Below are 16,005 nucleotides of genomic sequence, written 5' to 3'. Positions count from 1 at the left end.
GATTTTATTTTTTTATTTGACAGAGAGAGAGCATGAGTGGGGGGAGCAGCAGAAGGAGAAGGAGAGGGAGAAGCAGGCTCTCCACTGAGCAGGGAGCCCAATGCACAATCAATTCCAGGACCCCGGGAACATGATCGGAGCTGAAGGCATATGCTTAACCTACTGACCCACCCAGGCACCTCTCAGTGATGTACCTTAAATAATGAAAATACAGATATATACAGATATATACAGCTGTAGTTGACTTTAAAATCTAGCTCTATGAAATTTTTCAACAAACTTCTCTGGATAGAGTACGTTCTTAATGGCCTGACTTGAGTTAATATTAAAGTAGCAAATAGAACTCAGAGGAACCATAAAGCATAAAGGGTGACAAGAGAAAGTATGTCTGAAACAAATAATTTATAATGGATAAGACATGAAATGAATAATTCACATCATGGTCAAGATAAGTCTATAGAGTAAGAAGAGAATGATAAAGAGTATGACACAGGAAAAAAGGGGAAGGGGGGGGGGCAGCAACATAAGACCTAAAATTCTATCAAGCAATACTTGAGCATAGTTAATATATTATTTATATGACCTACTTTCAAATGGGCATGAAAGTTTTAATAAAAAACAGAGAAGTTACAAAACCACAACAATGAAAACAATGGTAAATAGGGATGTCTGGGTGGCTCAGCAGTTGAGCATCTGCCTTTGGCTCAGGGCATGATTCCAGCGTCCTGGGATCGAGTCCCACATCGGGCTCCCTGCAGGAAGCCTGCGTCTCCTTCTGCCTCTCTGTGTCTCTCATGAATAAATAAAATCGTTTAAAAAAATGGTAAATGGAGAAAAAGGAAGGAGTAACAGATCTAATTGTAACTGAGAACCAAAACTTATTTCTGAGCTTCCTATAAGTTTAAAAAAAGGGGCAGGGATATAATGTTAGAGACCAATCATCACCTAATTATTTTTTTTTTTTTTTTTTTTTTTCATCACCTAATTAAATACAATATACTAAGCTGTGAGCAGAGTCATGTTATCTAATGTAGTACTAGAAGGGGAATTAATCACATAATTTATTTTATAACTAACAGTGACAAAACTAAGGCACATCTTACCAAAATAACCTATGGGCAATGTTTTGCACTATCATCAATTAAATGTTACAATAGTAGATTATACTTCTATCAAAGTTTTTTCTGCAACTAGCTAAAAAATAGTGTGCATGAGTGTGTGTATATGTATATAACTTTCTAGAAATTTGACTAGATACATAAGTAAGACTTAAATAAGGTATATAAACTGTCATTCTTAAGTGTTACCCTATTCCATAGGATATAAATCTTAAAAATTAAGAGCTACTTAATATTGCTCAGTGGAACAACAAAACATAACGGAGGGACTTCCAGGTTCCACTCAAGCATGTAAGGAACTTAGAAGTCATCTCTCCTATTTACACAACATGAAAAAAGCTGAACTAATTAAAAACCAACAATTCTTCTTAGATTTATCAGAGAACTGTGGTCATAGAGCAAACTGCTATTCCCAAAACTAGAGAAATAGGTAGATACAGATAATGGCAATTTACCAGAGTATAAGCCTAGGAGCAGAAAATGGCATGGGAACTACTACCAGGGTAGGAAAATCTCATCTATAATAAACAGATGGCTGGAGGATCAAAGTGTACACGTTTTTAAAGTTAAGAAGTCCAAAAACACCCAATCTTAGGGAAGGTTTAACAGAGCCTAACCAGGCTGACAGAAGGGAAACATGTAACTCCCAACACCCTCTTGCTTTCCTATTAATCCAAGGGAAAACTGAGAAGCACCTGGAAAGGTCATGGTGGAGGTATACAAGCTTTCTGAAAGACTGAGACCTAATTAAGGGACTACAGAATACTTCCCACCCCTTGACACCTCACCATCACATCAACAGGGCCTCCATATAACAAGGGAACACAATGGAAAGAATGTCTCAGACAATATTTAAGAAGCTTCTAGAGAACCCCCCAAAAAAGGACAACAAAACAAAGTTTAGCCTCTGACACATGCAGCTACAGCACACAGTAAACGCAGCCTAAGCCCTAGCCAGATAAACATAAAACCTCACTAAAGGCCTATTCACCTCAGAACTTTTTACCCATTTAGTCAATTTTTAAGTGTCAACTTGGTTATGCCAGAGTACCCATGGGATCCAGCTTTTGATGAAAACCACTCTAGTGCTACTGTGAACGTATTTTTCAGATGTGATTAACACTTAAATCAGTGGACCTCGAGTGAAGCAAATTACCTCTCCATCATAATGAGTCTAGGCCTCATCCAGTCAACTGGACCATAAGAGAAAGGGCTATCGTCTTCTGAGGAAGACTGAGTCGCAACATCAACTCTTCCCTGGGTGTCCACCTTGCCAGCCAGTCTTGCACAACTTAGACTTGTCAGCCCACAACTGCATGAGCCAATGCCTTAAAATCAATTTCCCTCTCTAGATAGACCGAGATAGAAATACAGACATATGTATGCACATCTATTACTTCTGTTTCTCTGAAGAATCCTAATGCAGATTTTGGTCCCATTTCAAATTTCAGTCTTAAAATTCCAAGGACATGGATAGCATCAATAACCTAAATGAGCTTACAAGCAGATTTTTCCCAAATCAAGCCTCTAGATAAGAGCACAACCCAACTGAAACCTTGATTACAACCATATGAGATCCAGCTACGTTCAGACTCCTGACCCATAGCAACTTAATAATTGTGTTGTTTTAATGCACTAGCTTATGATAATTTGTTATACAGCAACAGAAAAACCAATATAACAAATCTATTTTACCATAGAATTTATACTAAAAATAATGGAGAAGATGGTTACGGAACATGAACATTATAAATCTTGACAGTGTAAAAAAAAAAAAACAACCAATAATGCTAAGAACAATAAATTCAGTCCTCGAATTACTCTCTGTAAGTTCACTTTAAAATGCAGGAAAAGCAAAGGCTGAATAAATAATATACCGATTTTCTTATCTTCTTACAATGCCCAATTGAGAAATATTATATAGATTTTTCAGAATATGTTAGAAGCAAGAAATATACTGTTAAATATAATATATAAAGTAATGGCTTTACTCACTTAAAGAACAGACATAAGCTCTAAATGTCCCAAACTATCAACATGAAAATGTATGTATATACAAACACACACAAATAAAAAATACAGAAAATATAAAAAGCTAAGAAAAGATTAAAAACAGAAAGCATAAGGTCAACCAGAGAACAAAAATCAAATAAGTATGTTATATCAAGAAATGCAGATGGGATGAACTTACCTTTAAAAAAGCAAAGATGAAAAGAAACAGTCAACAAAATTCAAAGACAACCTGCAGAATGGGAGAAGATATTTGCAAATGACGTATCAGATAAAGGGCTAGTATCCAGGATCTATAAAGAACTTATTAAACTCAACACCAAAGAAACAAACAATCCAATCATAAAATGGGCAAAGGCATGAACAGAAATCTCACAGAGGAAGACATAGACATGGCCAACAAGCACATGAGAAAATGCTCCGCATCACTTGCCATCAGGGAAATACAAATCAAAACCACAATGAGACACCACCTCACACCTGTGAGAATGGGGAAAATTAACAAGGCAGGAAACAACAGATGTTGGAGAGGATGTGGAGAAAGGGGAACCCTCTTGCACTGTTGGTGGGAATGTGAACTGGTATAGCCACTCTGGAAAACTGTGTGGAGGTTCCTCAAAGAGTTAAAAATAGATCTGCCCTAAGACCCAGTAATTGCAGTGCTGGGGATTTACCCCAAAGATACAGATGCAGTGAAACACCAGGACACCTGCACCCCAATGTTTCTAGCAGCAATGTCCACAATAGCCAAACTGTGGAAGGAGCCTCGGTGTCCACTGAAAGATAAATGGATAAAGAAGATGCAGTATATGTATACCATGGAATATTACTCAGCCATTAGAAATGACAAATACCCACCATTTGCTTCAACATGGATAGAACTGGAGGGTATTATGCTGAGTGAAGCAAGTCAATCGGAGAAGGATAAACATTATATGGTCCCATTCATTTGGGGAATATAAAAAATAGTGAAAGGGATTAAAGGGGAAAGGACAGAAAATGAGTAGGAAATATCAGAGAGGGTTACAGAACATGCAAGACACCTAACTCTTAACAAGGGGTGGTAGAAAGGGAGGTGGGCGGGGGTTTGGGGTGACTGGGTGACAGGCACTGAAAGGGAGGCTTGACAGGATGAGCACTGGTTGTTATGCTATATGTTGGCAAACTGAACTCCAATAAAAAAATTAAAATTAAAATAAAAAAGCAAAGTATAGACTCAGTATAGACTGAGTCAAAACTCACTTCCAGTGAAGATGGTGGAACAGGAGGATCCTAAGATCACCTTGTCGCACAAATACAACTACCCACATCAGAGTAATAACCAAGAAAATGGTTGTTACAAAAATGGCAGAAAAGACTCTCCATGGGTAAATACAGAGAAGAGGCCACACTGAAGAGGGTAGGAAGGGCAGAGATGTAGTTGGGAGCTAAAGGAACCAACAGGACTATATGCTGGAGGGAGGGACATTGCAGTGGAGGAGAGGGCAAAAGTGCCCCTAGGGACAGTTAAGACATTCCCCATGACATTTGGCTTAGAAAACCAAAAGGGCATAATTTTACAAGTTCTTACAGTTAGTGTGGCTTAACACCTGGAACTTTAAAAACCAGTAGGCTTGGCTCTGGAAGACCTTGGAAAGCAGGAGGAAACTGAGTCCCCACCGTTAAAGAGACAGCACTACAAAAAGCCCTGCAGAGATACAGCATAGAAGCAACAATTTGAAGAATGCCTACGGGTATACAGGAAAAGGTTTCTTGACTAATCTCAGAGCACATGCTGGAGGGACAGAGATCTTTGGGACACTTCTCCAGGAACAAAGGAGCTAAGTGGGTACCATTTTTTTTCTTTACCTACCTGCACAGAGACACAGAAACCTGCGAAAACCAGCACAGCCCCAACACTCTCCACCTAGCTGGCTATTTGGTGTGCCTCCTCTTCCTCTCCACCCCTCTACCCTAAGGCTTCTGTGGATCCATACCCTCTAACCTTAGCAGGAGTTTTGGATGGCTACAGGTACCCTCCCCCAGTGGACAGGTTTGGACCTTGTCAGCACTGTGAACCCTGCCCCCACATTCTCCTACAGACCCAACCACCCTAACCCTGCAGCAGTTTTCTAAAGCAGCTCCAGGTCCCTTCCCACAGTAGACCAACACAAACCTTGCTAACTATGAGCTCCTCACCTCCCCCCCCCTTTCTCCTGCAAATCTGACTCCATCAATACGCCCTTAGCTACAGCCCATTAAAAGTTGCCGACAGCCTGGCAATGTGCAAGCAAACTGAATAGGGGCCAGTACTACTCCAAAGTGACTGCTGCTCCAGGAGAGGGGAAGATAACCACACACACCAATCCAGTGGGGGACCTAGCAGTGGGTTGGGGCAGATATCTGGTCTGACTACAGGCCCTGCAAAGCAACAAAAGCTTCTCAGGGGACAATATAGAGAAAGTACCCTGCAGTTCATTGCTACTGTATCTCTGGCAAATGCCTGGTCTGATTCAACTCAAGCCCAAGGCAGTCCTTGACTGCCCACTAACAAGAGAGAGACCAAACCCTGCCAACAACAGGCAAAGAGAACCACTACAGACAACTGGACCAAAAGGCAAAAGCAGTTCAGCCACAACAGTAGGCCACATGCAACACACATAGGAGACCCCCTTGAAGAGCCAGGTTCTAGTGAACAGGGGACATTGCACTGTAGGACTCTACAGGACCTCTTCTTCGTAGGGCCATTACTTTCAAGAGCAAGAGAAATAGCTAACTTTCCTAACACATAGAAGCAGACACAGACAAAGTGAGGAGACAGAAGTATGTCCCAGATGAAAGAACAGAATCACAGCACAAGAGCTACATGAAATGGAGATAAGTAATATGACTGATAGAGAATTGAAAGCAGGGCAGCCCCAGTGGCTCAGCGGTTTGGCGCTGCCTTCAGCCCAGGGTGTGATCCTGGAGACCCGGGATCGCATCCCGCGTCGGGCTCCCTACATGGAGCCTGCTTCTCCCTCTGCCTGTGTCTCTGCCTCTCTCTCTCTCTCTCTCTCTCTCTCTGTCTCTCATGAATAAATAAATAAAATCTTAAAAAAAAACTTAAAAAAAAGAGAATGAAAGTAATGATTATAAAGATACTCACTGCACTTGAGAAAAACATGGAAGACCTCATTGAGAGCCTTAGGAAAGAGAAAACATAAAAAAGAGGAGATGAAGAACTCAAACTTAAACTAAGGGGTGCCTAAGCAGCTCAGTTAAGCATCTGACTCTTGATTTTGGCTCAGGTCATCATCTCAGGCTAGTGAGATTAAGCCTCACATCAGGATCTGCACCCAGCAGGGAGTCTGCTTAGGACTTTGCCTGTCCCCTATTGCTCATATACTCTCTCTCTCTCTCTAAAAAAAAATAATAAAAATTACTAAAATTAAAAATAAACTACATGGAATAAATAGTAGTCTAGAGGAAGAAAACAAACAAATCAGAGACCTGGAGGAAAAAGTAATGGAGAGCAATGAAGCTGAACAGAAGAGAGGAAAAAAATAATAATACAAAATAAAAACAGATACAGGGAACTCAGTGACTCCATCAAGTGTAATAACATTCCCATTATAGAGATCCCAGAAGAAGAGAAAAAAGGGGGAAGAAATAATAGCTGAAAACTTCCCAAATCTGGGGAAGGAAACAGAAATTGAGATCCCCAATGCACAGAAAGCCCCCAACAAAATAAACTGAAGGAGGTCCACACCACAACAGATAATAATTAAAATGGCAAAAAGTAGTGATAAAGAGAATTTTAAGAGCAGCGAGAGAAAAGAAAACAGTTATATATAAGAGAAACCTCATAAGGCTACCAGCTGATTTTAGCAGAATCTTTTCAGGCCAGAAGGGAATAGCATAATATATTCAAAGTGCTGAAAGGAAAAACCTGTAGCCAAGAATACTCTATCCAGAAAGGCCATCATTCAGAACAGAAAGAGAAACAGAGTTTCTCAGGACAAAGAAGGTTAAAAGAATTCATCACAACTAAACCAGCCTACAAGAAATGTTAAAGGGGACTCTTTGAATGGAAAGAAAAGGCCATAGGTAGGAAAAACGTAGGATACACAAAAGCAATCAAAATTAGTATATCTGTAAAATTCAGTCAAGGGATTCACAAAATAAAAGGATGTAAAGTGACAGCATATACCTAAAAGGTGGCAGGAGAGAGAAAATTGGATTCAAATGTAAGCGTCAATCAATGTATTATGAACCATTAATGCATCAGATGCTATATACAAACCTAATGGTAACCACAGATCAAACGCTGTAACAGATGTGAAAATAATAAACAGAAAGAAATCCAAGTATATCACTAAAGAAAGGCAGGAAAACATGAGAGAAGAGAGCAAGAGAAGAATGGAATAGAAAAGAACTATAAAGGGGAACCTGGGTGGCTCAGTGGTTGGGCATCTGCCTTTGGTTCAGGTTGTGATCCCAGGGTCCTGGGACCAAGTCTCACATCAGGCTCCCTGCATGGAGTCTGCTTCTCCCTCTGTCTATGTCTCTGCCTCTCTCTGTGTGTCTCTCATGAGTAAATAAAATCTTAAAAAAAAAAGAAAAAGAAAAGAACTACAAAACAAACAAAAAGAGTAACAAAATGTCAATAAGTATATAACTATCAATAATTACTTTGAATGTAAATCAACTAAATACTGCAATCAAAAGACATAGAGTGATGGACTGGAGAAAAAAGCAAGACCTATCCATGTGCTGCTAACAAGAGATTCATTTCATACCTAAAGACACTTGCCGACTGAAAGTAAAGGGATGGAAAAGCATGTACCATGTAAATGGAATTGAAAAGAAGGTTGGGTAGCAATACTTGTATTGGACAAAATAGACTTCAAAACAAAGATGGTAACAAGACACAAAAAAGGACACTATATAATAATAAAGGGCACAATCCAACAAGAAGATACAACAACTGTAAATACTTGGTACTCTGAAAACTATAAAACACTGATGAAATCAACACAAAGAAATGGGAAGACATTCCATGCTCATGGATTGGAAGAACATTTATTGTTAAAATATCTGTACTACCCAAAGTAATGTATACATTTAATGTAATCCTTATCAAAATACCAATAGCATTTTTCACAGAACTAGAAAAACAATAATAAAATTTGTTTGGAATCACAAAAGGCCTTGAAGAGCCATAGTAATCCTGAAAAAGAAAAACAAAACTGGAGGTATCAAAATTCTAGATTTCAAGTTGTAGTCCCAAAGCTGTAGTAATCAAAATAGTAAGATAATGGCCCAAAAATAAACACATAGATCAGAGGAACAGAAGAGAAAGCCCAGAAATAATCCCACAATTATATCGTCAATTAATATTTGATAAAGGAGACAAAAATATACTATGAGAAAAAGTCTCTTCAACAAATAGGTGTTGGGAAAACTGGACAGCTACATCCAAAAGAATGAAACTGAACCACTTCCTTACATTATACACAAAGATAATCTTAAAATGGATTACAGACCTAAGTGTGAGACCTGAAATCATAAAAATCCTAGAAGATAACACAGGCAGTAATTTCTCTGACATCAGCTATAGCCACATTTTTCTAGATATGTCTCCCAAGGTAAGGGAAACAAAAGCAAAAATTAACTATTGGGACTATATCAAAATAAAAAGCTTTGCACAGCAAAGGAAACCATTAACAAAACTAAAGCAACCTGGAGCACCTGGGTGGCTCAGTTAGTTGAGTGGCCGCCTTTGGCTTGAGACATGATCCCAGAGTCCTGGGATCAGAGTCTCAGAACAAGGAGCCTGCTTCTCTCCTCCCCACCTGTGCTTTCTCTCACACGCTCTCTCTCAAATATATAAAGTCTTTAAAAAAAAGAACAGAAAAGTAAAGCAAGATATGTGCAAATGACATATCTGATACAGAGTATTCAAAATATATAAAGAACGTATACAACAGAACCCTCAACAAACAAATAATCCAATTAAAAATGGATAGAAGACAAAGAAATAGAAATTTTTCCAAAGAAGACATACAGATGGCCAACAGACAAATGAAAAGATGATTAATATCACCAATCATCAGGAAAATCCAAATCAAAACCACAATATCAGCTCCTACCTGTCATAAAGGCTAGTATCAACAAGACAAAAAATAACAAGTGTTGGTGAGAATATGAAGAAAAGGGAATACTCATGCAGTGTTGGGAACGTAATGGTGCAGTCACTGTGCAAAACAGTTTGAAGGTTCCTCAAAAAGTTAAAAATAGAAATACCATATGATCCAGTAATTTCACTACTGGCTATTTACCCCTCAAAAATGAAACCACTAATTTGAAAAGATATATGAATCCCCATGTTTACTGCACTATTATTTATAATACCCAGGATATTAAAGCAATCTAAGTATCCACAGAAAGATAAATGGAAAAACAAAAGAAAGAAAGATAAATGGATAAAGATGTGGTATATATACAATGGAATATTACTCAGCTATAAAAAAAAGAACGAGATCTTGCCGTTTGTGACATGGGTGGACCTAGAGGGTGTTACACTAAATGAAATAAGTCGGGCAGCCCCGGTGGCACAGCGGTTTAGCGCCGCCTGCAGCCCAGGGCATGATCCTGGAGACCCGGGATCGAGTCCCACATCTGGCTCCCTGCATGGAGCCTGCTTCTCCCTCTGCCTGTGTCTCTGCCTCTGTGTGTGTGTGTGTGTGTGTGTGTGTGTGTGTGTCTATAAGTGAATAAATAAAATCTTTAAAAAAATGAAATAAGTCATACAGAAAAGACAAACACTGTATCATTTCACTTATATATGTAAGCTAAAAAACAAAATAAAGGAACAAACAAAAACACAGAAACAGATTCACAAATATAGAGAACACATTGGTGGTTGCCAAAAGGTAGGGGAGTGGGGTGTAGGTGAAATGGGTGAAGGGAATTAAAAGGTACAAACTTCCAGTTATAAAATAAATAAGTCATAGGGATATAATGTGCAGCATAGGAAAAAGTCTTTAATTTTACAGTAATTTTGTATGATGACAGGTGGTAACTAGACTTCTTGTGGGGATCATTTTATAATATATAAAAATACTAAATCACTATGATGTATACTTTAAACTAACAGGATATTGCCTATCAATTTTACTTCAATAAAATAATAATATTACTCATTCAACAATATTCATTGAGAATCTATCATGTGCCAAGCAATATGGTAAATACTGGGTGTCAAGGATACAAAGGTGAATAGGTACATGAGGTTCCCCATCCTCTCACAACCTGTAATCTAATGTAAGAGAATATGGTTACTTGTCCCTCACTTTTATACCCACCCTACTCCTCAAAGGGATTTAAAAAGCATTAAAGGCAAGAATCGTAACTGAATTTCCTTTTGCATCACAGGATAGTACACATTTAATATGTTATGCCTTGTAGAAAATTATAACTATCATTGAACAAAAATTTACATGACTTAGGCTAAGAAATTATGTCCCCTAAAGAAAGCAAATTAGGGAACCTAAAAAATAAGTAATTTCTGTTATAGAAATACAATATTTTGAGGCACCCAGGTGGCTCAGTGATTTGAGCATCTGTCTTCTGCTCAGGTCATGATTTGTGTCCTGAGATGGAATCCCTATATCAGGCTCCCTGCTCAGTGGGAGTCTCCTTCTCCCTCTCCCCTTCCTTGTGCTCAGCATATGCTATCTCTCTCTCATGCTCTCTCTCAAATAAATAAAATAAAATAAAATAAATTTAACATTTCATTCATGAGTTAAGTGATTCTGATCAAAAAGGTAAATAATTAAATAGTATCTACCCAAAGAAGAGTAAGTAGAAAAAGAATTTAGCAAAGAAAAAGGGAAATACACTATCATTTTTAAAAGTCAACATTTTAAAAAATAGTATGTTATATACAGCTATCTAGATCTGGTAACCTGAGCATTCCCTAAAGCACTGCAAACTTAAAACCAAAGAATATTAAAAAATAGGGTGCCTGGGTGACTCAGTTGGTTAAGTGTCTGCCTCCAGCTCAGGTCATGATCCCAGCATCCTGGGATCAAGTCCCACAAAGGGCTCCCTGCTCAGCAGGGAGTCTGCTTCTCCCTCTCCTTCTGCCCCTCCCCCTGGTCATGTGTGCGCTCTCTCTCAAATAAATCAATCTGAAAAAAAAAAAAGAATATCAAAGAGTAACAAAATCCATTCTCTTCTATAGAACAGAGTTGTAACTGAAGAATAGATTGCTCAGCCTGGGTCTACATTTTCCCAAAACTACTGAATCTTGGGGTGGCCAATATGCCTAGTTTTTCTCAATGAAGTTTGAGTACAATGAACATTTGCCACTTTTAAGTCATAAGATTCTATTAGGCAGCTTAGCCTAGCTTAATTAAGGTAATAGGCACATAACAGTATTTATCCATTGTAGAATTCATTTTGCTATTTTTTGATATTCAGATAGTAAGTACAACTGGGGTTTTTCCGTCCCCCGGAGTAAACTGAATAAACTGTTATTTCTAAAATTTTACCACTATAGTATCAATTATGATATTTCCTAGAAGAAAAACACAACATTGGAGAATGTATAAATTTCAAATTTACATGTCATATAGGAGTCTATGTTCTATTTTATAAAGACATTATATGGATGTAGAGAACATAAAAAGAATTCAATCTTTTACTTGTTAGCTTCCACTTTAATTTTTTTAATAAAACAGCTTTATAGCAATATCCAAACTTAGATCAAAGTTCTTGCAAAACTTCAATTGGCTAGGAAGGAAAGTAGAGTCAAAACTCAGAACATAGTCTCCAAAAAGAGCCACCATTACCCGAGAAAAATTACAGGCAATTCAGCACATAATGAACAACTGGGTACAAAGTGAATTTAAACATTTTATTACAATATAGGTCATTCTTACAATAAATTTCTTTCTCCTTCATTTTTGAGATGTTTATACTTTGAAAAGGATTCCGGGAAGCACCAATCACATGGGTTTTTGTACTGATAAAATACTGATTATATAATTACATAGGATCTTATATATATGTAATTGTATAATTTACTGATTATATGTAAAATATGGGATTGTTTGTACGAATATAAAGTACAGGCTTTTAAAAGATCAAAGAGATCATCTCAGTTATTTGTTAATTTTTCTATAAATGAAACCATCTGAAAATTTCTAAGTTTCAATGATGCTGCTAGTAACAAAATGGTAACTGCTAAAAATAAAAGGCAAAATTCATTAAAACAATTAATAATTGCTAGATACTATTATAAAACCATAATACTATCTTAAGAGTTTTAGAGTATAAATAACATAGCCTACTAATTCAGAAAACAGGCTATAGGCAAAGTATAATAGTGAAGAAAAATCTGACTAGTTTCAAATCATAATGGCTTGACATAATGATGCTAATATTCTTAACGAACATTATTGTAAAACAAATTAAAAACTATAAATATCTACTCCCTGACATATTAATTTTTAGTATTTTCTGTTACAACACCAACCTGTTCCAATTCTTGTATTTTAGCATCCTTAACTCGCAGAATTTCTAAAACTTTTCTGTCTTTAGCTTCAGATTTCTGTTTTTCTCTAGAAAGAAAAATATAGTTTATTAGCCAAAATTGGTAGCTAATTTTTTAAATCTTCACATCCTGAAAATGAATATCACTTAAAAATATATAGAAAATTAAATTATCTGGGATTGACAGCCCTTTCAGAATTAATCAGAAACCATATGGCAAGTGACAACAACTTACAAACTACTGACAACTAAGATGACTTCATACCAAAAGAATATTTTAGTTTCCAGATTTAGATGCATGATAAAAAAAATATTTAAAACATGTTTAATCTTGATTGCAATAACCACTGTATCAATTTAAAATAATTAATAAGTCACTACGCTCTTAATATAAACATTTTATATACACAATTAATTTAAGAATAAGATCATTTTGGGGGACGTCTGGGTGGCTCAGCGGTTGTGTCTGCCTTCGGCTCAAGTCATGATCCTGGAGTCTTGCAGTTGAATCCACATCGGGCTCCTCGCCCGAAGCCTGTTTCTCCCTCTGCCTATGTCTCTGCCTCTCTCTCTCTCTGCCTCTCATGAATGAATGAATGAATGAATGAATGAATGAATAAATAAATAAATATTTTTTAAAAAAAGAATAAGACCATTTTTAAGTAAAAGGATCAAAAGGTAACTAGAGCTTTATCAATATACAACATTTCGAAAAATGGGGTAGAAATTTAGTGGACATTTATTTCTATTTTTAAAAAGCTTTAAAAACAGATAAAATAAATAGAAATCTATACCTAAATTACTTATGAATCTCAAAGTAGACAGGTAAGAAAGAAGAAAAGAATCCTCAATTGGGAAACAGTGAAATGAAGGAGAGGGCGTTAGAAGGCACAAAACAAAGAAGAGATACCAATCAGAAAAAGCACACCACTTTTTGTAGGGAATAAATTCAGATGGTATACTAGTACACTCTAAAAACTTAAATTAGACTTCCAATACATTGGGAAGCATGGTAAGTTCACACTTTGAGGCTTTCCTCTGTTCTCTCAATTGATAATAGAAAAACATATAAGAAAAAAATTAAGGAGACATAGCCAAACGTCTAAGGATTACAAACTAAACAGAAATACAATACTATAAACAAGGATTAAACTGTTGTATACTGTCCAGATCTCAATGCAGGCTAAGGTGAAAAAGAGCTTGGTGCATGCAGATAATTGGGAAACAGCATAGAATAGGAAAATACATGGAATGATAGCTATGCCCATTGTTTGAAACCACAGACTAGGGTGGGACTCCCAGCTCCTGAAAGGAGTGTGGAAAAAAATCTCTCCCCACTCTTGCCTGGAACTAAGGCTTACATGAAAGTTCAGAAAGGCAAAAGTTTATAGACAGCACCCCAATCAGGCGCTGAACCAAAACACTCTACAGCTCAGGTACTAAATATAACAAATCCTCTGTTACTTTTGGCTAAAAGCCCCAAGCTATCAATATAAAACCTATTTCAGAATAGGATGACAGTGCCAATTTAGTGACAAGCACAACATTTCTAGAGAAAAAAATATATTAAACAAGGAGAGATAATGGAAAAAGGAGAAAGAGAACAGTAAAAGCAAGCCTCTTACTCAAAGATTTGACCACAAATAAAAAATTCAAAACACAAGAAGAAAACGCATACTCTACACATACACACAAAGAACACATGCACTCACTAACTTAATAATTCAAAGAAGCAATTACTCTAGACAAAATGAAAATAACAGAACACACGGAAAAAGACTTTGAAATAAGAATCTATTATGACCTAAAAGAATGACTAATTGAAAAACAATAAACAAGTAGATCTAAAAAAAATCCATTGAAAACCTTGAAAATAAAAATTATCATCACTGAATCAAAAAATAGTCCAATGGGCTTAATTCAAACCTGATGTAAAAAGAGAGTAAGTGAAATGGGTAACAATGAGAAACTCATCCAGAACACTGCATAGGGAAATGAAATTAACAATATGAAAACACAGTTAGGACACATAGGTTTCACATGGGATTCCCAACGTATGCTTAAAGAGTTCCAGAAGTAGATATTGATGGGATGAAAGATAAAGCAGTATTTTTAGGAGGTAACTGCTGAGAATGTTTTAAATAAAATAGAATTGTCAGACTGAAAAAATACTTACCAGAATAAATTCCTAACAAACAAACACACATCTACACATTAACCATCATTCACTCAATAAGCACTTATATGATAGGCATTATCCTAGGGACTAGGAAACTGTAGCAAACAAAATAAACCAAGTGCTGCCTTGATGGAATTAATAAATGATATATAAGTGAATACATAATACATCAATTGGCTGTTATTATAATAAGAACAATAAAGGAGGGTAATGCAGAAAGGGATATCTCATCTTAAAGACCTGGGAAACAAAAGGAAGGTTGTTGCTATTTTGTATAGGATAATTTAAAAATGATTGCCCTTAAAGATGATAGGTAAGCAGAAACATAAAGGAAGGAAGGAATACTTATGAAGATTTCAGAGAAGAGTTTTCCAGGCCTTGGGACCGGCAGCAAGTGCAAAGCCACTGAGGCAGGAGCACAACCAATGTATCCAAAAAACAGCAAAATAGTAATGTCCATACAAGGGGACAATGGTGGCTAAGGACAGAATTAATATGGGAGAGCTTGTTTCTTGTCTCATGGAGTAAATAATGAATCTCGCAGACCAAGAGAGAGTGAGCAAAGTGACAGAAGTTTATTAAGCAGAGATACAAAGAAAGCCCTCAAAAGTAAGAGGGGTCCTCTCAGGGTTGCCACAGAGGGCTTTTACAGTCTTTTATAGGAAACTGACCGGGAAACCTGGTAAATTTCTTATAAATATCAGGGTGAAAAAATATATATAAATATTAGGGTGAAGGGTTGCCTGGGTGGCTTAGTGGTTAAGTGGCTGCTTTCGGCTCAGGGAGTGATCCTGGAGTACCAGGATTGAGTCCCACATCAGGCTCCCTGCATGAAACCTGCTTCTCTCTCTCTCTCTCTTTCTCTTTCTCTCTCAATTTAAAAAAAAAAAAAAATTCTTTTAAAAATTAATTAAAACAATAAATATCAGGGTGGATATTTAGAACAAACATGGTAGACTTATAACTATTATAATAACAAACAAGATGTTTTTGCAAATATCATGAGCCCAAACAAGGGGCTCCCTTCTCTCTGGTTAATATCTCCTCCATAACATTTCTCTACATCTGGGATTTCTGTGATTACTTAGGAGCCATTAAAAGCGAGATACTCCCTAACATTTTGGAGCTACGGAGCCAGGTTTATTTTTTGTTTTTACTGTCTCATCTCTGTTTTCT

General features: G+C 36.9%; 1 protein-coding gene across 9 annotated transcripts in view; it reads right to left on the bottom strand.

Moving 5' to 3' along the window:
* The window catches only part of CNTLN (centlein), a 308,559-nt gene that overhangs the window by 219,890 nt on the left and 72,664 nt on the right, over window positions 1-16,005 (bottom strand). For all 9 annotated transcript variants that reach the window (XM_038552477.1, XM_038552478.1, XM_038552470.1 and 6 more), the window contains exon 3: window positions 12,634-12,718. In XM_038552477.1, coding sequence (XP_038408405.1) covers window positions 12,634-12,718 — 85 coding nt within the window. The remainder of the gene's footprint in view (window positions 1-12,633; window positions 12,719-16,005) is intronic.

The sequence above is a fragment of the Canis lupus genome, chromosome 11, assembly GCF_011100685.1.
Source record: "Canis lupus familiaris isolate Mischka breed German Shepherd chromosome 11, alternate assembly UU_Cfam_GSD_1.0, whole genome shotgun sequence".
Classification (NCBI taxonomy): Eukaryota; Metazoa; Chordata; class Mammalia; order Carnivora; family Canidae; genus Canis; species Canis lupus.
Note: the sequence above shows the minus strand (reverse complement) of the source record. Positions and strands in the feature narration are given on the sequence as shown.